The 26,220-nt window shown below is 40.8% G+C and overlaps 1 protein-coding gene across 1 annotated transcript in view; it reads right to left on the bottom strand.

The window, feature by feature from the left end:
* The window catches only part of LOC139337430 (NT-3 growth factor receptor-like), a 226,607-nt gene that overhangs the window by 106,028 nt on the left and 94,359 nt on the right, over window positions 1–26,220 (bottom strand). Inside the window, exons 5-7 of the mRNA XM_070971984.1 lie at window positions 8,082–8,236; window positions 6,833–6,975; window positions 4,004–4,148 (exon numbers count right to left, since the gene is read on the bottom strand). Of these exons, the coding sequence (XP_070828085.1) occupies window positions 4,004–4,148; window positions 6,833–6,975; window positions 8,082–8,236 (443 nt within the window). The remainder of the gene's footprint in view (window positions 1–4,003; window positions 4,149–6,832; window positions 6,976–8,081; window positions 8,237–26,220) is intronic.

Here is a 26,220-nt window from a genome sequence, read left to right as displayed (position 1 = left end):
TTTCTTATCACAATACATTATTCTCAATAATGTAAGTTAAGTTAGACATCAGTCAGATGCTGAAAAATATGCCAATACATCATCAGCAATCTTTTTATACTTTTACAAGAGATTAGAGCTGAATTTGTACTGTCCATCTCTCTTCTACAAACATGCATTCATACATTATTTATTTCAGTTTTGCAAAACTGGAAGATTATCTGATCAGAATATCCAATGTTCTGCCGTAAGTCTGCACATCCTTGTTGATACACTGGAGATAGTGTGTGTTTTTGTACATAATGTGCGACTTAAAATGGAAATTAGCAAAATGTGAATATTTCATGAGAAGCTTGTGAAGTGTGCCAGACATTTACTGAATCTTTTAACTAAACGTAGTGTGTGTTTGTCATGATGTCTTTTTTATTCAATTCTTCATTTATTTCTAAGATTATGAAGGAAATTATGTCATGGCAGCCAGTTAAATGCAGATAGAAAAAGAATATACTTAGACACTTGTGATACAGGGTAAATTCCTCTTAAATATTACTAACTATTACTGTTACTATCTGCATAAGATCAAGCATTTAGCCATGAAAATCATTTCTGGCATTTGTAAGGGAACAAAACGCTTGAAAATCAGCAGAAAATTCAACGAGTTGTGATGATTCAAATTCTGGACACACCTTCTGCCTTGATAGACTTCATACATGCTTCAGGAGTTGTAACCTGTGCCAACATGGCGCTGATCGATGTGCTGAGTCGACACTGCTGGGGACATGATTTTTAAGCACACCATAGACTCACTACCAAGTGGCATAGCCATCAACTCACCTCGCACAGAAACAAGCAAACAAACCATAGCCTCACACAAACGAGCAGCTCTGGCAGCACCTACATAGTCACTTCAATGCGTTTCAGTGTTGTAGCACCATTTCAGTCTCTCACACTTGTGCTGCCATGCTGTATTGCACAGATGCTGCTGCTGTAATTTCATCCATCACACACCATTTTTCATAGTAGGTGCCACATGTTCGTCACCCTGTACAGCCCTGCTATGTGTTAATTAGTGAGCTTTTGAGGAGCTGGAAGGCAGATTTTATGACCTTTGGGCAGAATCCTGATGAAGGTCTTTACATGCTGTAGTATCCAGCTTTCCATCAGTTCTCAATCTAGCATATTTAAGTTTTTTTCAACACTATGAAAAGGCTTGCCCAGGCTTCTGAGAGCAGGACATGATGTTTACTCGAAGCCTCAAAACACTTAATCAAACAACTCCAACCATCTGATCATAACTGGTATTTTACTGTGAATGTAAACACATTTACTGACTGTTAATGATTTTTCTAACCTCTGGGCAGATCAGATTCAGGGCTGTGGTTTCAAAAAACTACAATTAGTGCCTTGCAGTCGTATTTGAGTATAAATTCTTGAGTTAAGGTCACCTTGACCTTTGAGTACCAAAATCAGTTCATCCTTGAGCCCAAGTGCACATGTGCCTGAGAAATCACATTCACCAGAATGGGGAGTACAGACAACCAGAAAACATAATGCCTCCAGCTAAAGCTGTCACCAGGGGGGAGGCATGAAAAAGAAAATAGGCTTTAACAAAAGAGTCACATCACGAGTCGTCACACAAGTTATGTACAAATCTGCCCCACGTTTATAATTTTAGATGCATTTCATTTGTTGAAGCATCTGTTCGCTTATCAGTCCTGACACAGCACACGCTTCTTTTTATGACTGACTATAAATGTGTTGTGCGGCCCTGACAAAATACAAATGTTGCTTCTTGATCTTCACAGCCTTTAAACAAAAGGTGAACAGTTGGAAGTATTTTTCAAACAAAGATATCAACAATGTACTTTATTTATGTATGAGAGCCCACTTCTCATCACACTGACTGCACCTCCATGGCATATTTTTGTATATTATGCATATTCCCATGCAGAATATGCTGTTCATGTCCATTAGCTTAATATATTGCGAATGTCTCATTACCATAACACTCACAAACCACAGAAACACCCACTACACCTCTTAATGAATCAATAAACAATCCAACTGTGTCCAGATGCACAAAGAGATGCATGGATGCAGTATGATGAATACGTTGTGGTCTGAGTCATCTATCCTGTCAGTCCTGCCATTAAAACCATCCAAGCTTCACATAGTAGTCAGTGCTTCATGAGGGTGAAGTTCAATAATCAAATGTACTGAGCTTACAAATGGAGTTGAAGCACAATTTTGGCTGATACTGCTTACCCACAAAATTAAGTTCCAGTAGAAAGCAACTCAAAATAGTTTCCTCAGTGGCCCGGCACTTTTAAATTCAAGCCTCTGGGTATAGGAGAGATATATGTATGCATATGGTGCCCGGATTGAGCTCGCACTGAAAATAGATTCATGCATTCATTATCATGCACAGGTTTGCAGTGGAGTATGACAGGAATGCTGTATTCTTCCAAAACATTTTAATCTGCGCATATTAGACACAGCTCCAAATCAAATACATTAAGAAGTTGAATAGAATTTTAACTAAGCATGTCCTCTGCTCGTGAACACATCGCAGGTTTGCACAGCACAGTCCTCCACATAGTACGATATAAGCCAGAATATCATTAGGAATGCTGCTGGAGTCATCTCAGCTGGCTCAGACCATATGTTACCTAATAATCAGATGTATCGTCACACAAATTACTGTCTATTTAGAAAGCCTCTGCCAGTGTGCGAAAATAATCATAGCATCATTTGTGATGAATTGATAATTCCAGTGCAGCTGTGATGTACTATGGCCTATTGGAATTAATCAGCAATTTTTTGCACTGCAGAGAAAGCTCATCAGTTTGAATTGTGCATATTACTCATATTTTCTGTGTGTGAATAAAATCCAAAATAGAAAGCGTGAAATTGTGGCTGGTGTGAATGCTGTTCCTGGAGCACCCAAGAGGGCTGATACTGTATTTGGTTGATGCTATTCTGCTCCGGTGCTGTGTGTTTGTGCTGTTTGGACTGAGCATGGATGTAAATGTGGATTAATCCCCTGCTGAAAACAGTCCACAACAAATGAGTCACTTCCCCCTGTTTAAGCAACGCTTGCTAAAAATACAGTAAGCAACTGTTTCAGAAAAGAATTGAGCCTTTTCTTTTTTCTAACGAAAACTATATATTTGTGAGGTGTTTTTAAAGACTTATTTCTTCAGTGGGGATCTATGGGCTTGGAGCTGAGAGCCAAAGAGTAGGCAAGTCAGGAAGTGCTGACAGATGTACTCGCATGTTGTTGGTTTTGGTCTTTTGGAGAGTAAGAAAAATACACGACAGCAGTAATTGCTTTTCACAGAAATGCAGTTAGTATGTATGACTTCAAGAAACATGTTAAGCTGGTAGAAAGGTAATGTCAGTGGCCAGCTGTTGAAGTCAAGCTGATTAAGGCCTAAAAAGACCTATTCTGACCTTGGAATTAACTGCCTTAACATCTGGCCTGATTGAATGGATGAACCATTATTGCCTCATTGGAGAACAGTTAAATTAATATAATATTAGTCAGTGAAAAGAAATACAATGATTTAGAGACTATGAATTGTTCATGTCATGTAATAAAATGTGCTTCAAAGAGCCATTCAGAAAGGTTATCATTTGCTTTAATGAGACTTAACGAAGTGTTCAGCAGCTACAGCGTGCCTTTTCCTTTATGACTACTGTAGGTGTGACGCTGCCGTGACCTTTTAATTGCCAAGTGACAGATTAATTTATGAGGCCTTTGCATATGACAAAACCTTCATGAAAGCTCCTGTTGTAGGTCACATGAATGCAAACACACCATACACAAACACACACATGGACACACACTCTGTAGGTCAGATGTGTATGGGCTGTAATGATGATGGATGGGCCTGTTTAGCACTATGAAAACACTAACAGGCCTAAGTACTTTTCTGGAGTGGCAATTAAATGGAAAATGTAACAGCGCACCACAAGAAGAGCACTTTGTGTGTGTGTGTTTACTGTCTGTGTGTGTACTTACAGTGAACGGTTAGCTGGACAGAAGCGTTGGTCATGCCCACTATGTTGGTGGCAGTGCAGGTTAGCAGGAAGTTGTTGTCGTCTCTGCTCACGTTGACCAAAGTTATGTTGATGGAATGAATAGTGTTGTTGTCATAGACTCTGGCCTGGAGGGAGAGCAGGATCAAATAAGAGAACGGGCACAAGCAAATAATGGCTAAACATGTGAGGCAGGAGTGTGGGAGCAGGCAGGATGACTAAGGAAGCGGTTACCTAACTAGCTCATTTAGCAAAGGCAACAACACCAATGTCAGCGCTGTCCTGCATGAACACAATGTTGGCTTAGCAGAAAGAAAATGAAGCCCTGACGTGATTCTGACTTGAAGTATTCACACGTGGTTATCCCCACTGTTGACCTTGTACTTATTGTGCGCATTTTCATTTCATCACGGAGACCACAGACTGTGAAACGCAACTCGCTACTAACTGTTAAATTATAATGTAACAATTCGATTTTCCCCCTCGGGTTTGCTGGAGTTCGGAGGTCATACTATATGTCAGCATGATACAACCGCTGTAAAGCAGTATCTAAATTTGAATTTTTTTCATGCATATCAACACATACACAGACAGTGATATAGAATAGAGAGTGTTCAATTGTTTGGTCATTTACGAGCAGCTAACAAAGCCAGCAAGTGCACATGGCATATGAAACAAATATGCATCATATTAGGGCTACGTAGCTCTTGATGGCAAGAAACATACATTGTGTATACTGTAAGAGCAACCACGAATGTTTTATCAAAATCTTTAACAATATACAGCATTTGCCATTCAACGGTAACAGTTAATGAGCGCCAGCAGCATGTTATCACAGTGCCATCTACTTCACTAAATCGGGGCCGATCAAGTGTGCAATCACGCGATCGGCCCCGATTGGACGTTATTTCCCGATCAGGTATGGGATAAATAATATATATACATATGTATATTTATTGTTATTTTTAATCACATTTACAATATATGGGATAGTGATTAAAAATAAATGAGAATAAAATAGAATTTATTAACTACCAACATTTACAGGCCGGGCCTGTGTCTGTGACAGATGCCACTGAACAGCGCATGCGCAGAACACGGCAGCACGCAGCAGTTTGTTTTGAAACTCGGGATCTCGAGAGGTGGGAAGGACAAAGCTGCTTTTAACACCACAAACTTGATACGACACCTCAATACACTGCACTGCAGTTTACAATACACTGCGCTGAGAATACGAGTTAGGAGTGCAGTTCCAAAAAGCACAATACTGGCCTTAGGCTACTTGATAACAGTCACTTTTATTTGCTCATTTGTTTGCATTTGATATTTTGATGCCTATTTTAAGTTAAGCAGTTATTTGTTTTAATACTAGACTATTGAGTCTTTATACCATGGTCTGGGTGAATACTCGATTCTGATTGGCTGCAGGGTGTCCATTAAAAAGTGTCGTGGACACCTATAAAAAAGTTCCGGTCAAATAGCCCGATCGTTCTAAATTATTGCGCTGGCTCAAATGCTAGTTGGTAACCGTGGAAACAGAAACTCAGAACATACTTTAACATACGTTGTTTCACGGTTTATTTAACACAACGGCAAGACAGTAGAGGACACACCCAAGCAGTAAGAGGTGCACTTGCCCTCTGAAATGATACTTTGTATCATGTAATATAACGTTAAGCAATCATCTCACTTCCCTCCACTGATTAGGCCTAATATAACAGCTGCAGCCGACCAAGCTGCAGGTTCTGTGGCCAGAGCCGATTACCTTGGCAACGTGTCACAACGAGAGATATTAAATAGTCCACTCAGCTGCTTCTTGTGAAAAACTTACGATTTTAACGGTAAAAACAACATTAACGTATTGATAATTGATTTAATATTTATTTCCTTCGTAAGTGACCACGGTATAAGCGGGATAATGCCCTTTGAGGTGTCCATTATCAGAAATGAAAGCGAAGTCCATTCATTCGTGTCGGACGCTTCGCGTCAGACGGTTCACGCCTCCGCATAATCCATTCATTTCTGATAATGGACACCTTGTCGGGCATTATCCCTTACGTAATGTTGCACTATTCCTAATGTGAAGAAAATCTTATTTTATTTCTGTGTCCTGTTCTGACTTGAGACTGTAATTCAAGCTACCTCATAGAAGTTTATAATACACTGCACTGCATGCATGCAAAATTGTGCATAAGTGTTACATGTTAATATAAGAGCCATTGGTAAAAAAAAAAAAAAATAAATAAATAAATAAAAATAAGGGACATCCTGGATCTTCTTATTCTTTGCTCTTAGTTCGTTTCATAATGTTTTATAGAAGTATCGGATCGGGACTCGGTATCAGCAGATACTCATAATCAAATGACTCGGGGCCAAAAAAACGTGATCGGGACATCCCTAGTTAGCACCGTATAGAAGTCAAGAGGGTTTCACTACAAAGTGGAATTCATGAATGTAATTCATGAATTCATCCATTAAGAATTTAAGAAGCCAGCTCCAATTCACATGATGTAACACTTGGTTTCTTGTCATGGAAGACAAAAGTGACATTTTGTTCTCCAGGAGCTCAGCTACCTAGCTGCAGCTAATTAATAAAAGACTTCAACACTTGCACTCAAAAACTCTACTGCTGTACAACGCTTGTTTCCACTGGAAACCATGTCAATGATTGATGCAAACAGACACACATCAGTTATTTATGAGGTAACCGCCAGCAGCTTGCCAGTATCACGTGTAAAATGCAACACTCATAAGTCTTGCTGTTGTGTGCATGCTTTTCTCAATGTGTATGATGGTGTGTGTGTCTCACTACCTCTTGTGCATTGATGGAGTGCAAGCCGTTCACAGGCCAGTCCACCTCAGGTAATGGGGATCCAGAGCCGTTACAGATGGCCGTTACTCGATCACCCTCTACAACTGTGAGGTTGCTGTGGCTGACACTGATATCTGGCAAGTCTAAGGGAGAGAGAGAGAGAGAGAGAGAGAGAATGTAAGAGAATTAAAAAATTGTATATACATATTCAGTTAACAATTATTGAGTATGTACTTAAAACCTGCTTAGAATTAGTATTGGGACACAGATAAAAAAAAAACCTAAATGGCACAAACAATTATATACCTGAACATAACGTAATGTGAGAGAGTCTTCACCAAAAAGACTGAACTGAATAAAATAACCTGAACTCTTGAGCTTTTAAAAGCAAAAGCTCTCTCAGCTTCAGAACAGGCTGTGTTATTAAGCACACTATAAAGCCAAAGTGTGTGGACAGTTGAACATGTGATTTAAAAACCATGGACATTAATCTGCCTCATCAAGCTCATTGCAAAGGTGTTGGATGGGCGCAAAAGAATCGACTTAATTTTTAATAGATAATTAACAATATGTTCAAGATTTTGCAGCTCTTGGTAGTTGATTCCAATAATTAAGGAGTCATACAGAGAACTGACACGTTCCACTTAATGGCAACACATTCAGATTGGTCAATCAAGAATAATGATATTAAAAGTCTGATATGATCAGTGTGCTCGACATCTGATTTCCCCTGACCACAGCTTGTCAATTTTTCCTTGTAAAATTGATTTAAAATGTCTTAAGAGGCTTTTGCACCTATGAATACTTGAACTTTTAAAGCATCATTTAACAATAAATTGCCATGTTTGGAGATGCTGAAGAGCGGTTTAATACATTATTTCTAAAGTATGGCTGGAGATTTTTTTCTCACTGTCAACAAATCCAATGCATTTACATCGTTTAGCTAAACCAACACTGACTGTATCCAACAAACAAGTACTGTGCATGTTTCCGTAACATTTACCAAAACTACAGTGGCCAGCTGTTTTAGGAAATTACCGAGCTATTTTTAAAGATTTATGTCTTCAGTAAGAACTAACAGGCTTGAGGCTGAGAGCCAAAGACAGAAAACACTGAGACACATGTGTCCAACCCATTACTGGTTTTGTTTTTGTCTGTTTATTTTTTAAATTCATATCAATAGTCAGAATTCCCATTCATGAAGGTTAGAGTGTGAACATCATGAGTGTATGATCATTTCTAAACTTACCACAACTGCTAATGTTCATATCCTGCAGCAGTATCTTCCTATAGCCATCATGACAGTATAACTGCTGGCTGCCCAGCCCCGCCTCCCCTCTCTGCTGCCATAGCTGCAGCCAGCGGATCTTACAGCCACAGTCAAACACCACCTCCTCTAAATGACTGGGGAGAAAACAAACAAACAAGCGTTGACAAGATTAGCAATGCACTAAATCTCATCAGCGACCTGTTCACCTTCAAACTGCATGCAAGAGAAGACAAGAAAGTTTGTCAGAACAACATCACTGTGCTATCATTAACCAAGCCCAGAAGGATCACCATACTGAGACAGCTGGAGTGCACTATTTCCCAGTGGGCCTGATGTGGGACTTGACCACTGAGGCCCAAAATACACAATGCAGAAGTGGGCAGGTTGAGAGAATGACAGAAGGTGGATGCACACACATAAGTAAATAACAGCACATCACACACACACACACACACACACACACACACACACACACACACACACACACACACAATAAAAGGGTGTATGTTTGGTGAAATGGAAGTCATCACTATATTGATATGTATGATTTCAGTGAATTATTTCCAGTGAGAAACATGCTGTATTCACTTGGAGACTTTTTTTCTGCTAGAGAGCTTCAACACGTGGTGCAACAACAATCACCTGAAGCTCAAAATGAGCAGAACCAATGAGCTTGCCATGACTACAAATGTTATAAATATGGATGTTGATGCAAAGAAGCTACAAGCTGTAAAACGTGGATGCTTCACACACATCTTCACTGAGTTTCCATGTCAGGTTTTTCCAACATGTCCATGAATTCTACCAGACAAACTGACACTTTAGAACAACTTTAGTTTGGTGCTAGCAGCTCCACAGCAGCAACAAGGCAGTTCAAAATACTCCTGAATGAGGTTTTACCTTCTTAGCTATTAACTCATTGACCACAAAACTGGCCTCAAAGCATTGTCTCTGTCAGAGTGTTTTCTGTGAGAGCTGCTTGTTGAGAACCCAAACTCCGCTGAAGAGCGTTAACGTTAATTTTATCCAAGCGCATTTATCCAGGCAGCTCATTCAGTTTAGCATGTTTGTAGCTGTAATGACGTTTGATATTAGCTTTTTTTTTTTTTTTTTTTTTTTTTCACTGTGAGCTCGTCCCCACTAACTAAGTTACAACACACTGGTTTGTTTGCTTTTTTACTTCAATAACAATAACAATAACAATAACAATAACAACAAAACATTTGCCAATTTCTCTTTGAAAGCTCTCTGCACCTACTTACGTTTTGTTGACAGAAGCCATTATGCATTCTAGTGGTAACGTGTGTTGCGTTCAGAGACCGCTCGGAAAACGGGCAAGTCTACCGTTGATATTATTTACTACTATGTATATGGACTATTAAATATTAAAACTATTAAATACCAATATGAGACTGAGCTCTTTCTTAATATTTTGTCTATAACTTATAAATATAACATAAAATGTACACCTACAAAACAACTTTTTCTGTTTTTCTACATTTCTAACCTTTCTAACACTCCAGACAAAATGCTTTTCTAACACCACATTCTCGTACTTTCCATCTTGTGGCTGAGACTGTCCTGAAGCAGCCACATCTCATTCTTTGCCACAGTAGAAGTAATCTTCCTTGCTGGAAGTCAGTGTACGAGCCTTCGGTTGTAACTCAGTTCCTTTAGGTAGTAGTTGTTCTACTTCTAGGTTCATTTTCAGCATTTTCAGGGGCTGATTCTGAGAAGCCTTACAGATCTGGGCTCTGGTGCCCTCATCTTCTATTGATGTCTTTTGTACATGTTACTTGTTCCCATATGTGCTTTAACTTAAATCACATTTAGTTGACTGTAGTGAAATATGCTGTAATCCTTCTGGTGAGAACACTCTAAGATATTGAGTGATTTGGTCACTAAAAACAAACTTTTCCTCCAGATGGCCAACATGATGAGCTCCACAGCTGCTAATAGCCGCGGACGGACGCTGGCACCAGGTTGATGGCTGTGATGGTTTTGTCATGGCAACAGCTGCTCCATCCTCCCTCCTCTGCATCGAGCAACTCTCATTAATCTCTAACTTTTTGCCACACTTTCCTCACTTGCATCTCTTTCTCCTGTCTTCACTCCACCTACACACTGCAAGGAAGAAATAATCCTATGTACCTAATGGGACATCCTAACGTTCCCCAGCTTCATTTAGAAACCACTGCAGTTGCATTCATCTGGATTCAAATCGGTGTAAGATTTAGCTGTCGGGCTCTTAGTGCTCTAGCTGTTGATTTCCTGCCTGATTGCCTCTACCTGTTTTGACTGCCTTCTGTCTCTCCTGGGCTGCTGTCTGCCTTTGGGTCCCAGTTCTGTCATTATTCATTACTTGTGTTTTATTCAGTACAAAAGCTAGTAGAAGTCACACTCTAAGCACAAATACTGATCTAGCTGGTGACCAGCTCAGGAGTTACAAGGTTTTTATTCAATTATTTTTCTTTTCTTCTGCCATGTTATTGTTCCTGGCATATTCACATAATAACAATAATGATGACAATAAACTTTATTTGTACAGCACCTTTCATACAAGAACTGCAGCTGAAAGCGCTATACAACAAAGAAATCACATTCACCAAGTGCTTCACATAGAAAAGACATAGAACGGACATAAAAACACATTAAAAAAAATGTAAACTAAGATGGAGAATAAAAGCTACGAGATAATAGTTAGTAGATAGTTAGTAGATAATAGTTGTATACACAAGATGTTCTTTTTTTTACTAAATACTTTCTCTGCTTGTTTCAATATAGTGCATTTAGAAAACAAAAACAGAAGAAACAAAACCATCCATCCATCCATTTTCTATACCGCCTATCCCTTTCGGGGTTGCAGGGGGGCTGGAGTCTAGCGGGGTACACCCTGGACCAGTCGCCAGTCGATCGCAGGGCAAAACACAAGACAAACAACCAATTTTAGAGTCACCAATTAACCTAATGAGCATGTTTTTTTTTTTTGGTCTGTGGGAGGAAGCCGGAGTGCCCAGGAAGAACATGCAAACTTCACACAGAAAGGCCCTGGCCAGGGATCGAACCAGCGACCTTCTTGCTGCGTGGCATGCGCACTACCTGCTTCTCCACCGCGCCGCCCGAAACCACAAAAAAAATTAATAAATAACAGACATTGGCAATGGCTGTCTTCCAGGATTGCTATGCAGTGCAGCAAAGTTCCTGTGCTTGATGTCTGCTACTATGGTTCTGTGCTCCACAGTTTGGGAATGGGTTTATGCCACATCTTGTCCATAAAAAAATAATAACACAAAAAATAACCACGGATCAATAAATGAGAAAATAACTTGCACATATGCACCTCAAAACATGTGCTTTCTTCGAGAAATCAAATATCAAGCAGAATATGCAATCATCATACAAGGATATATAACATTGTCACTGAGATTCAAGCCACATGCTGTGCTGCTGCCAGGGTTCACAGCATTTTCAAATTCAGGCACTGCTTCTTGCATCTCCTACTTTCTACTTCATATCATACACACAGTGAAAGCAACCGCCTCACACAAACAAAAATATACTACAGTGAAGCCTTGTTCTCACCAGCATTTAAAATATCTCATTTTCATGGCAAATTCTACTAATTCCCATGAAATCGTACTGAGGGGATTCGTTCGTGAGGGCCAAGTAAATCGAAGTGTTTGCTTTAAGTTCAAGTTTTGTGGACTTGGACCTGCAAATTTGCAGTGTTGACTAACAGCGAGCTGTCTTGACAGTGCTAATCCCTGAGAGGAGGGACTGTCAGAGTGTCCAAAATGGAAGAAGCTACCGTAGTTTACTAGCTGTGTTGCACCACATGGTTGCCAACTGTGCTCATCACTCGACAGTGAAAAGCACAGCCTTTTATCCAAAGTTCAACATTTTTTAACTCTCGGCGAGCAGAAAAACGTGCCAAACGTGCAGTGCTCAGTGCAGAACAGACGCTCAGCGCCTCGTCACACTGCTGGCATCTGTAGCACAGTGTAAATACCAACCAACTAACCGTGCGAGTGTACATCATCAAGGTTCTGGAGCACAGAAGTGCAGATTGATTTCGCTGTACCACTTTCACAGAGCTGCACAGAGAGTAAGTCACCTGGCAAATTAACTGGAGAGCGGATGCTGCTCTGCTGTAACTTATAGTTTGCTACAACAGCAACACAGATTTGCAGGATAAGACATTCTGTGTTTACGTCCAGTTGGGCTCAAGACAAGTGTTTGAGATTCTTTCCGCTGAATCAAAGTTTTCCAGGAAGCGGCTTGCAGTCTTTGCTGTCATCGACCTTTGTTCTACCAGAGTTTCCCAAGAAAACAGGGGTATTGAGTAAAATGTTATCGACCAAAAACCATAATGGACAATAACGTGAGAACAGGTTGACAAATACCAGAGTTTCCCTTTAACAGGATTTGATGTTTCTCGTGTTGAATGTCTTGGTAGAGACATTATTTTACAGTAAAGAAAAGACATGACTGTGTCACACTCACCTGACTTTAGAAACACATCTAACCAATGAGACTTTTCACTTTTAGTTACAGATCTTATATTTTACCGAATTGATTTACAAGCACTCCAAAGCATTTCTCTCCACATATATCTGTTCAATACATCATTTGTGGACGGCTATTTCTCCACTGGAGCTCCATGATGTCACTTTTTGTGGCTAATGGCAGATTTGTGACACAGCTGTATCTGAAAGATTCATGGAGGTGTGAAGGACGGAGAGCAGGAACGAGAGGGCATCTTTTTTCTTTTTTTTTTTCCTGCAGTGAAACAAGTAGTTACACTTGAGTTGATCATGTCGTTGACAGGGGAGAGATTGCCATATAATAGCATCTACATCATTTACTGGGGACAGCTTAGGGGAAGGACACTTTCATCACCATCTCCACATAGAAACAGACACAGTGAGATACACTATAATGCATGTTAAATGGGAGCAGATATATAGGAATAGACACTATGTGCAAACACATGGACACATATGCATTAGGGACCAAATTTGGAAAAATGAAATAAATGAAAACTCCACTGATTCATTTTATTATTTAGCTCATTGCTAAAATGCTAGCTACACCGGTTTATACAGGGCTGCAGCAGTGCAAAGTATTAATAACATTACCTGCACCCGTGTAGTCTTATGAAGACAGCCAGCCTCAAATATGCAGCTGGCTAAAGAGGCTAGTGTTTAGCTCATGCTGAAATACACACACATGCACAGACATGCTGGACCAGTCCCTGACCTCAGGCTACATGGACATTTTCAGCAGGCCTATTGGGAAAATGAATAATATTGGTGGAGAAAATAGTAAATGAATATCTTGTTATGGCGGCTAAAGCATTTCAGCTGACAAGCTAACGCTGACACATTTAGCTGTCTTAGCAAAGCGTCAAGGTTGCTTGTGAAAAATAGGGAACGGATAAATGGTTAGCTTGTGCCATGATGAAAAAAAGGAAAGCTAATGAGTTAAAAGGAGTTTGTAAATGATAAAAGCAAGAGTGAAGTAAATTATGATTTCATTTATTTGATCACCAGAAAGCATTTTACACCCACTGATTTGAGGTGAAAGGTAAAGTATAAAGCTTATATTTCGTTTAACGGTACATTTTAGTATTCTAACGCTATTATTTGCTGATGTATTCTATTATATATTTTTTAACTTGTCTCACAGCATTTTACTGCCTTTTACCATTTTTAGGTCTCCATACACATGCAGTATATTCACTGTTTCATATACTGTACAAACACACATATACACACACTTACACACGTGCATGCACACAAGCGTGCACACATGCGTGCACGCCCCCCCGCGCGCGCACACACACACACACACACACACACACACACACACACACACACACACACACACACACACAAGATTGAGTAGTTCTTTGCCACCCTGCAGGTATGCTGTGATGAATGCTAGCTATCTAGTGTGTGTGTTGGTGTGTGTGCCAAGGGGAAGGGGCAAGAGTAATGAACATTTGTTGATCTCTACCCCTAGCTGATTGCACACACCCGAGCACGCACGCACGCATGCACACACACACACACACACACACACACACACACACACACACACACACACACACACAGTCCTTTGTTTATACCCAACCTTAAGATCAATAGGTGCATTATTACAGCCATAGCCACAGGTTTGATAAATAGAACAAACTGCATTTGTCTGCAGAAAAAAGCCTGAGGACTGAAATACGGCCTGAATTACACTGAATAAAAAACAGACTGAGACAGAGCCAAATAACAAACAGAAGGATATCCTCAAAAACTTACATTTCTCAGTACAGCAAGAAAATTGAGATAAGATTGAGATAAAACTGCATGATTATGACAATTTCCAGATATGCCTTCTCCTCTGACAGCACCTCACACACACACACACACACACACACACACACACACACACACACACACTCTCTCTCTCTCTCTCTCTCTCTCTCTCTCTCTCTCTCTCTCCATGCTGGGCAATTCATCAAATTTTATTTTCAGTTAGGATTTTGGCTTCCCATGATTATGGGAACAAGATAATGGACATAAAACGGTTATTGTGCTGCATTACCGTTACCATAACCCCCTTTCATTTACAGCAGTGTGCTTTCATTCCTTCCTATATGCCCAAACTCACTCTCAGCCAGGCTGTGGCATGTTAAGTTCAGCCTGAGCCAAGATGACAGAAACAGAGCCTTTGGTCAACAAAAGAGGTAAAACCAATTATGCCGTTCGACAGGAAGAAGACAGGTGTGCACAGTGAGTGCACGCATACACACACACACTCATACACAGTGAATTTGTGTTGGGAGAGCAGCAGGGATGATCATGCCACACTATGGCAGTCTCAAATCCTCCTATAAATAATTTAGAAGAGCGACAGCGTATGTGTCAGCTCTCCACAGCGATGGCTGTGTGTGCATAAGATGGCCAGAGATGACAGTGTGCCGCCGGTCGCCGAGCACGTTCAGACTCATCATGCAGGTAGAACCGAATGAAATAGAAAAATATTCTACAAATGAATTAGATTTAAAGTTCAAGGAAACCCACTGTTAAAAAGACAAGCTTTAGTCTAAAATTCAATACATGCATGATGTTTCCAAAGTAATCATGTTAAATAATCGTGATCTCAACACTGACCGAAACAATCATGATTTAGATTTTTGCCATAATTGAGCAGCGCTACTGGCAGGTTGTGTGTGCTAGGAGGTGTTACTGCTGGTGACAAATAGAATCTCAGCCAAGATAGAAACTATAACAAACTCCTCTCAGGATCACAGTGTTTGTGTCTGATTACTCTCGTTCTACTGGCTTGTATTCACTTGCTCACATTAGCATGTCTGAGGCATGGTGTGGCACCACTTGATTTTATAATTCCATGCCACCTACAGTCATTAAATGACAAAAGAAGAGAGAATTTCCATTAGAGAGACACTGGTGTTATCTGTAGAAGAGGGTCAGCTCTGATGAAGCTGTCCTGATATCTTTACTTTAATAACAAATCTGTTATGCATCTCTTTTCAATTTATGAAGAGTTCATCTGTTGGCCCCATCTGAATAAGGCTTTATTATCTTTGAATTTAAATGTGCCCTGATAGCAGAGGGGCCAGTCAGTCAGTGGTGCAGAGCTAATGTCCATCCCGATGGTGCACACAGACTGGATTTCACGAGGTGAAATGCTGTGGCAGAAAGCAACAGGGACATGAAATACAGGAAATAGCGTGGGTATAACAAACTGTGGGAACAACTATGGCCAGTAGGCTGCACTAACTACATCCCACAAGTTGGAAACTATACAACAAATTCCACTGCCGTCATTTTAATATCACAACACAATGCATTGTGGGTTTTTCCCTTGAGCAAAGTCTGCAGAGGAGCAGGTTCATAGAAATTGTGCATAAAGAGCTCAAACGGTCAATCAGGGAGCCCTCCAGCTTTTTATGAGTGCGATTTCACAGTGGGAGCGCCATGAGCCCTCATACAAAGTGGGAGCCTTAGTCCCAAGGGCAGCTACTGCAACTGGGTCAGTCTGAGTATGATTCTTGATTACTTCTGTGACCCCCTGACCTTTCCTCTGGGACAATCATAAGGTCAGAATTTACACTTGTACACAAGGAATATATGAATAATATGAGTCTCTATGACTTGAGCAAGCGTCAAAGTTTGATGCTGAATATTGCATGACTCTGTTATTGCATGAACCCTTATTTTTAACAGAAGAATGTTGAAAAATTTCATTGCTGTTCTTTCCCAGGAGCTGATATTATGAGCTGGCAAGGATGCAAAAGCTTTTGTTTGTAGCCAGTTTGGGTCTGGCACAGCGCATCTTAGTCTGGAATAGCCTCTTGCTGAACACTGTGGAGATTCTGGGTGCGGACCAAGATGGGCCACAGTGTGACTCTGCGCAGGAATGTGTCCCAAAATCGATTTGGATTGTCCATTTGGATTGAATGAAGCAGAGCTTGCTGCTGTAGCATGATGATGGTGATGATGACCAATTTTTCCTCTTTCACTGAGGAAGGAGCAAACCTTTCCTGATCTAATTTCTCAGTTGACCTCTGGGTCACAAAATAAGCCCTGCCAGGACTCCAGGATGGCACTTATGGAAAGTTAAGTGACAAGTGACCAAGTAATGACTGACAGGCCTCAAACTGACCTAACGCTACCACAGCACACAGCACAGGAGAACAAAAAAGGGGCTGACTTTGCAATGCAGAACTTAAATGCACATTGATTGAGATGTGTGATTAACAGCATGAAAACAGTGCAAAGTTTTGAGTTAACATGCTGAACTCAATGGAACTGACCACACATGTCCACAAGTCCATAAAACATAGAGATGGAGAGTCTGAAGTCTTTGAGTAGAAAATTGTTGTGTGCACGTCTAGCCAGAAAATTGATTGTCGCTTGCAATAAGAGAAAATGTGAGTTGAAATCTGTCTGATGCACCCTGTGTGTACATGTATATGCCTGTTATGGGGTTAATGTGCTCCCCTAAGCTTTTCATCCCTCTTGGGGAAGAAACAAAGGCACATTGCTATAACAGAAGGAGCACTGTCATGTGTCAATTTTACTCCTTAAATTTGCTATATGCCTGTAGGTATACATATGCATAAACCTAATATATGTACATGTGTATGTATTGTGCCATAAAATCAGATGGTGGACATTACTGCCTTTTATGACATTTAAACCTGGGTTAACACTATCTGTTACTCACTACTCAGTGGATGACATCCTGTTTATTGATAAAAGGCACTCCGTATCTTTTAGCAACTGAGGAGGCCAAGCTTGACACTTAATTCTTTAGAACAGAAACTGGAAAAATGAAAAGAATTAGGACAAGATAGATTTAGGCTGTGAGGGGTGAAGTTTCACGCCATTGACTTTAGACACCACTGCTCAGGTTGTTTTAGAGAAGACTAAAAAACAAGAGAATTTACAGCCCTATGGTGTCCTTTTTCTTCATCTCTTGACTTCATGGCTCTTGACTCTCTTCCCTCTGGCTCTGTGCCTCATCCTGAGTGAGTTGGCTGATGGCTCATTCAAATAAGACCTGCATGCTTCCTCCACCCAGAACTCAGATGAATCCTGAGCTGCACCCAAAGGGCTGAAGGACACCATCCAACCAACACTGAAAGAAAGAAACCTCCTACAAGAAATCTGCTCAAGTCTGGCTGCATTTCGAACATGACAAAAGTCGAGCCTGTGTTTCCCCATGTTAATACATCAGGCCATCATTCGCTGCTTTAGCTGGTACACAATGGTCCTCATCCAGCCGGTCATTGTTCCTGCTGTATTCATGGTTTCATTCATGCATTGAGTAGTTTTTAATTGCTGCATTTGTTCATGCCTGCATTTATTCAGTGGTTTGTAGTAGTGAGAGTTCATGCTCTTCTTTAAGTTTTCTGTGCTGCATCCTCTTTGAACAATAATCCTCCATCTATGTTAAAATGTAGATCAAAGTGTAATGGAACATTATGGGAATTACACTGCTGGCGTTAAGTTGCCTGCTGCCACAACTCACCTGCTCTTCATCCTCTCATTATGGAATGGGAAACAAAATCAATGTTAATGTTTAATGGAGAAAAACCTGTGTTTTCTTTCTCCTTGCAGTAATGCATTTGTTTTAATTACAGCTGGATTGTTGTGGCACAATTCAAATAGCACTGAAAGTGGCCAACACTGCCCAAACAAGCAATTAATCCAGGCCAGACGCTCCTACACACAGTTTAATGTCCTGTTCCATCAATTTCCGAATAATGAAATATAAAAATCTGAAGCATAAATAGAAATGACAAGTAAATGTGAAAAATCCAGAAATTATGAACCCTAAAAGTGATTCCCTCAAAGATAGCACACACACGTGCACGCACACACGCATGCACACGCACTCATAGGAGATTATAGGAGATTGTTGTTGCAACGTGAGATCAGTGATGACAGCACTTTTTGTGTCAGTGTGTGCTTGTGCAAACAAGCAACCCCCTTCACAATGATACAATACATTAGAGGAGACAGGGTGTCACTTTCAACATGGCAGATGACATTGCAGAGAGACTGATCACTGAGGTTCAAGAAAACACAGACTTGGCTACTGCAACAATACAGCACTACAACAATTATTAAGTGCTTATTTAAGGTAATATTAGGCTGTTAATTACACAGAAAAAATGTCATTTTACCTGAGTCATACTGCCACAGGGTCAAAGGGCACTAATGGGTTTGCTGAAGTTTGTTTTGTCCTTACTGATGTCCTCTTTGACATTCACCAGGAAAATTTGTCTTCAAAAGACGACAACTCGGGTGTTGGATTCTCCTAAACCCCTCTTGTCTTTGAGGAATTGAGAGATCCTGTATCCTTCCAGTTTTCTTTTTGTTTCTCTGTGCAACATCCACCAGTAATCAATATCCGCTTTCCTCAGCTGTTGCCACAACTGGAGCACGCAGCGTGTGCTTGGTGCCAGTGTTTACAGACTGTTATTGTTCCATGTGGATACTCACAACGTGATTGTCATTGTTATTGTTATTGTTATTGCTGTGGACGACCCTTAAGGTTCAGGCTGAGGGGGTTCTCTCTGCTGGGTGCAGACCCAGCTTATTGTAGTGTCTGCCCATGTGGATGTTGTCAACATGTCTATTCAGAGGCAGGGGGAGGTCCAGGCTTTAGTTGATCATTTGGGTATGGATCAGAGAGGCTTGTCTGCAAAGGTTGACTGGGGTAAGAGTGAGGATGGGGAGTAGATGGGCGGGGTAGATCCCATTCTGCCAAGTGCTTTCAGGTGGACAAAGGGGGCAATGAAGGTTCTGTGAGTTTATATGGGTATAATGGAGTATCACACCATGGACTGGGAGAGTGTGCTGGAGACGGTGAGTGACAGGAGAGCAGGTGGCTGCCAGCCCACACGTCTTACAGAGGAAGGCTTTTAGTGGTCAGTAACCTGGTCGCTGCTCTTGAGGAGAGCTGGCCATCTGGGACAAGATGAAAACCTGTTCCTGCTGTGCTCACAGGAGGCAGAGCTGACTGGACTCACACCTTTCTATAAGTCTGTTACTCAGGCCTGGCAGACTCTGAAGGCCACACTAAACTGTTCTAAAGACCAGTGGAGCCAGAACATCTGTCACTTCATTTGACGTTAAAATGGAAATTTCTCATTTGAAACTTATTAACTTATTAACTGCAGAACTCAATTTGATGAAAACTGTTCATGCAATTAAAGCTGCTTTTTGAGGGATTGGATTGAGATTTCATTTTCATTTCAGGCTTACGACTATCACTGAAAAGTGTCATACATATTCATGGACGGAGGAAACCCCACCAATCACGATCCAACACCATTTGCAGTCTGACCACACTCACTGGTGTCTAATGTTTAACTGGAACAGTGGAAATATTGTGGAGCACAATGCAGAACAAAATAACATTCACAATGCAGAAACACTCATGTCCATTAATCTTCTGTCCTAGTGCATGCTGGGCAGGTTCCCAACACACTTTCTTATGTAACATCAGTGATCAGCACTAGACATACTGATCAAGCCTTGAACTTTCTATTCAATTTGCCTTTATTTCAAAATAAGAGCACTCACTAACTTCATACATGGAAGTCTGGATTAGTTAAACCGTGTTTGAAGAACAGGCCCTTGATCTATGAGTCCCTGTCGACCACTTAGAGCACGTGCTGAGAATCATGGCCTGTCTGATGATGTCTGTGAGTACATTCTCCCCTCCGTGAATGACACTCCAGCTGCCGGATAGTGGCAGGGGGAGGAGGGCCATCTACTTCCCTTTAGAGCACCTGAGCTGGGCCAAATCAGCACAGCAGGAGGAAGGAAAGAAGAAAGGAGATGAACAGCTGCTCGAAAGTTACATTAAGGTGTCACTGGTCTCTGTACAAGTCATCCTTTGAGAAGCGGGCGGCTGACCTCCAGTGCAGGACTGTACAAGGGGCGGTAGCTCAAACAGACACTGAGCACATCTGTTCAAGCACAGAGAGGAGCTGTCCATTCTGCTCACAGGCTGAGAGGCTGAAATGATGTTTAATTCAGGTCTATTGTCTGCATTGTGAAGCAGATGTCATGAGTTTGTTTATAATTATCTGCACGGTGTTAAGGTCAAAACCTTTCATCATTTTAAACCATTAGTATGCCCGATAAAGGCTTTAACCTGATTTATCTGTGTGCTCTGCAGTGCCTAACGAACACTTCCTGTCAGTTCATTCATCTTTAAAGAGCACCTTCGAGTACCTTGGATGTGAAACTGAGTGAGCACTCTGACCTCTGGATTTCTTTGTTGATATTGAAGGCACTGACCAAAGTGAGATGTCTTAATTTATGTTTCTTGTGTGTGTGTAATTGCATTGTATTGCATTTACCTTTCATTTTAACAAACTTATTTTATTTATGTTTCACTCCTGTTATTTAAAGAATAGATAATATTTTCTAAGAGATATTTATAGTATATCCTTATAAATTACTATATATGCTCCTGAGCACGAATCAGGACATCTGAAAATCATCCTCATCATTTCATTCATTCAGAAAGAAAATGATTTTATATAGAGAGGTTCACCAAAAAAAAAGGCCTTGGTCAACATCCATCTTACTCTGAATAAGACTGCACTTTAGTTTGGTTTTTTGGACTTGTTGCTCTGACAACAGATACATTTTAAGAAAATTTTAAAACCCACATAATCCAGGTCTGTGTCAGTTCATCAGCAATCAAATCAAGCTTGCTCAGTTATCCCTGTATGAATCACCAGATCTCAAATATGAGAAACAAACAAGCTTATATAAATCCAGCCAACATCTCCACAAAGTTCCCCAACAGTCTGGCAACACTAAAATCCTCCAAAAAAAGAAACAAGCAGCATCAAGAAAAACATAATGTTGAAGACCAACTCATAACCCTAATGCTAGTGCCACACTCGAGGATAATTGGACAGATTTTGGGTTTGATTCCCGCCTGACAATCATGAGCGTGTTCCCGATGCCACACTGGTCTGAGCAGATTATCTGCCCAAATGTTTTTGTTGTTCCTCCATAGTTTTCGTTCTCTGTTCTCCTCCATATTTGTTTTTTTCTGAAGTCACATTTGATCATGCAGTCACCACTCGGACATGGTTTAGTCTAACTGTGTGGTCCTGCATCTTGACTGAACTGTCTGGCATGTGCGTTTTTAGGATTAAAATGTTAAAATCTGGTCAAAAGTGTCATTATGTGGCCTCCCACAAAATCCTCTAGTGTGCACCAGGCATAACATTATCTGCTTGACAATCCAGCATCCACAAATCCAAAAAGTCCTCAAGACTGAAAGTTTGAACACCCCAAAGTTTCTTAATTCAGTTTCCCTTTCATTCCGCTTCAATTCGGCTGCATATTGATGTAAAAATTCACAGCAGCACACTGTATCTCACGGCTGCTTGTGAGTTTATTCGCCATGAAGTCTTATCTTACCTTGTTGCATATCTTATCTTGTTGCATTTACTTGTTGATTATACTTTGTTTTGATTATCTGAATCTCTAAAGTAAGAAGTATCTTAAGTTGTCAAGTAAATATGGTGTGGTAAAAAGCACAATAATGTGTGTGTGAGCATGTGTGTGTGTGTGTGCGTGTGTCTGTGGTAGTTGTGCTGGCGAGATGAGGTGCATTTGAAAAAAGTCACGAAGCAGCAGCTTTACCTTTCCAGCTGCTGTGTGTCAAACCTGTGAAACAACCACTCAGGCTGCTCATAAAGATTAACACTGCTGTCCTCAAACTGCATGTCTCCAAGTCCACAGAAAGTGGCTCGGGACTTATCTGTACTTAAAAGACTCCAACTTCCACATTTGTGCAGGATGTTCTTTTCATGACATTTGCTTCACTTGTTGCTTCAATCCTTTCTGATGGAAAGTTGCTTTTTTTTATTTTTTATGACATTTAGAAAGGTTTGACTAAATTGAGTTTGGCAGTTGCATTAAAAACATGGACTGAGACCTGGAATTAGGAAGGAGAGGCACAGAGGGAGGGGAGGAAATCGTACGAATGTTAAATATAATGTATTCAAAACAACCCATAACTAGAATATCTGTAGCTTTAGAAATATTAATGCCACATGTCCTAATGTATATATAATATACTATATTGCTCTTAAGCAGCAGTCAGTGTGAAAACATGAATCATAGAATTATTGATACCCAAAAAAGCTCAAATAAATCCAGCACTAAAAACATTCACAGGAGGCAGTAAGAGAGTGTTGACCTCTAGTAACCTATGTTTCACTGTGTGTGTGCATGTGTGTCGCACTGCACACTCAGGACTGCGAATAATCCCTGCAGCCTGAACTAGCTCATAGCTTGAAATATCACACTATTAACATCCCGGCAGCACTGCTTTAAATATCTCAACGAGAATAGCCAGCAGCACCTTTACAGGCTCCTGTTGGCAGAACATGGTGTAATGCACATATATGTCTTCACGCTGCCTCACAGGCAGTGGCGCTTCTGTCACATTATCCACAGCTGCAGTCACACCAAAAACTGAAATGTCACTGTTCAAATCAGTGGAGCCAGTGGTAAACAGTGAGGTACCTGAACCTGAGAGTCTCCTTTAGCAGAAACAATGTTACCATAATAAAAGCATCAAGCAGCGGTTGGTCTTGTTGTTCAACCTGGTTATTAAATGATGAACCCAGTAGCATTCTCAGTGCACTTAGCATGGTGCTCCATGTTCACATAAAGTAAAAAGTAATAAACAAATATATATATGTTATTATTTTTCTCTGCTAAAGGTGTTTGTACAGCAAAAACTATGAGACCTCCAAGCACCAAAAATTGACAGGTGGGTTGCAAATGCCACCCACTAAACACATATAACGACACTCATTGACCTGTGATGCTGTAATAATCAGGTTTATGTTTTTGCAATTACCTCAAAAACGGCTTGACCTAGAGTCAAAATTCTTTCTGTAAAAATGCCAAGTGCAGTTTTTTGCAACCTGCATGGACCCAGATTATTGCAACTTGCATCTAAAGTTTTACATTATATCTTATTCCTATATTTCAATCTCTTTGTCATTGTATCTTATTATGTCACTGATTCAAATTTATGTGATTTTCTTTTTATATTTTTATAAGCATTGTTGGAGGGAGACTGAATTTCACTGCCAAGGTCTGCTTTGCTGTAATTGTTGTGCATATGGCTGTAAAGAACTCAAAGTACTTAGATGAAGAAAATGAAAGTCTTTATAAAATAAAATAAAGTGACACGCAGAGCTGCCAGAGTTACAAAGCTTCCAATTCTAATGGCAGCTGCTCTGATCAAGTTATCGTAGTCACTTGACCTTATACTTTCCAGTAACACAAAACATTAAATTTGTGGAGTTCAGACCTTCTGTTCATTTCACTTCACTTGCCAAAATTTGGTGAGTCGGTGGAGAAATGTTGGTGATTAAAATTCCCATAGCAGATCATCAGCATATCATTGCATAACAGTAAATGGACTGTGTTCATATTGGTTTTAGACAAAGCGCCTTATATTTTGCCTCTCCTTTAGTCACACAGTGATGGCAGAGAGGTACCATGCAAGGTGCTAGCCTGCCCAACAGGAGCAGGACACTTGACACCATGACGTCATATGATTTATTATCAATTCAGTTCTAAGTAATCTCTTCACACATGACAGGCAACCTGAGGCCTATGTAAACTCACCTTTTTAACCTGGCACACAAGTGGCGTGTGATATTTTCTAAAGAGTCTTAGTACCTCAAAGACCAACATGTTAGCTTGAGCTGATAAAATACATCAGACATTTGATCTGTGATGAAATGTGCCAGGTATTATGTTTTATTACAAACACACAGATAAAAATCTGAAAAGTTCCCTTTTTGGGCTAGTTTGATTTCTACTCTAAACATTTCAACAACTTTTTTCGAGACCCAGATACATAAATGCACAATGCTTGGCTTTGAAGCCAAACTGCTTGTCTGTGGTACCAGTATACTCACATAAACAGCCTAACACAATCCTTGCCAGAACTTTAGATATCACACTGGCTGGTGCATTTGGCCTCCAATTATCCAGGCTCTCAACCTTGCCAGCTTTGTCCTTGATGACAGTCGCAAGAGTAGCAGACAACACAGAGTCTGGCAACAGTTCATCTTTTGGTGCTATAGTATAGCCACACCTCCTTTCCTTCCTCTCACTATTCCCATAGTAAGATCAGTTGTGGATTCACCAGCTGCATTGAAACTGTAACTGAAAAAGGTAAAAATTTCCCAGTTTTCTGTTTAGGTAAAAAAGGTTTCATCTATCCATTGTCTATTCTCGACTATCCCTTTTTGGGGTTGTGGGGGGGCTGGAGCCTATCCCAGCTGTCAACGGGCGAGAGGCGGGGCACACCCTGAACCAGTCGCCAGCCGTTTGCAGGGCAACATACAGACATACAACCATTCACGCTCACACTCACACCTAAGGACAATTTTAGAGTCACCAATTGACCTAATGAGCATGTTTTTGGTCTGTGGGAGGAAGCCGGAGTAACCCGGAGAGAACCCATGAATGCACGGGAAGAACATGCAAACTTCACACAGAAAGGCCCTGCCCTACCCGGGGATTGAACAGGCAACCTTCTTGCTGTAAAGCACGCGCACTACCTGCTGCACCACTGTGCCGCCCTAAAAAGTTTAATCTAAACATAGACAGTTTTGTAGCAAGTTGCCAACGGCTATACTTCGGGCCCTGTCTCCTACACTGTTGCCAACAGGCAGCAGTTGTGACAGGCAGGCCGCAGCACAATTGCAGAGTGTAGAAACAGCTGTACTAGACCTCATAATGCCTGCCTTATGTGGCTCATACTATCACTCCAAGTTGTACATTTTCACAGCATCATTTCATTTGCATTTCTGGTGAGAATTTGGGAAAAAACTTTTCAACTTTGTTCAGACAACTTTTGAATTTCCTTGTGCACCAATGCTAACAATGGGCGTTGGTCTCCTCTGTGCAGGCTGACCCTCTGGATGACTCCTCATACACTGGCCCTGTTTCACAACAGAGCTCAATTCTGGCCTGTTTGGTGATACTGCAGTCCCTCCAGGGTTCACGCATGCATTCGCAATGAATGCCCTCGCACCTGTGATGGGTGTGCGTGTGTGTGGATGCACGCCTGCATGTGGATCATGTGAATGTCATGTCAGGTTATGTTAAACTGTCATTGATGCTGTTGCATCTGTCAGCTGTGTGTGTTCGTGTGTGTATGTGGACATTTAATACACTGGGGGGGCATACATCTGTTTACAAAGTCACATTGTGGCAGCTTGTCTTCCTTATGGGGATGAAATGCAAGTGCCATTGATCCCCCTCCCATCATTAAATGTTAGGGTGATGGTTGCAGTGTGCGCGTGTGAATATGTGGCTGTCGTGCTAGGCCATGTGATGCTGTTAATGTTTGACTGGAACATTACCTCTAATGATGTATAGGCTTGTGGTGCATTCGGGCAAGTATAGCTGTAATGGCCTGTTTTAGTTAACATAAGTCTCAGAACCTATTAAGTATGACTGCTCTTGGATAGGCCTGGCCCACCTGATTTTCTCTATGCACAAATTTCTGCCCATTC

The sequence above is a fragment of the Chaetodon trifascialis genome, chromosome 10 (assembly GCF_039877785.1).
Source record: "Chaetodon trifascialis isolate fChaTrf1 chromosome 10, fChaTrf1.hap1, whole genome shotgun sequence".
NCBI classification, from domain to species: Eukaryota; Metazoa; Chordata; class Actinopteri; order Chaetodontiformes; family Chaetodontidae; genus Chaetodon; species Chaetodon trifascialis.
Note: the sequence above shows the minus strand (reverse complement) of the source record. Positions and strands in the feature narration are given on the sequence as shown.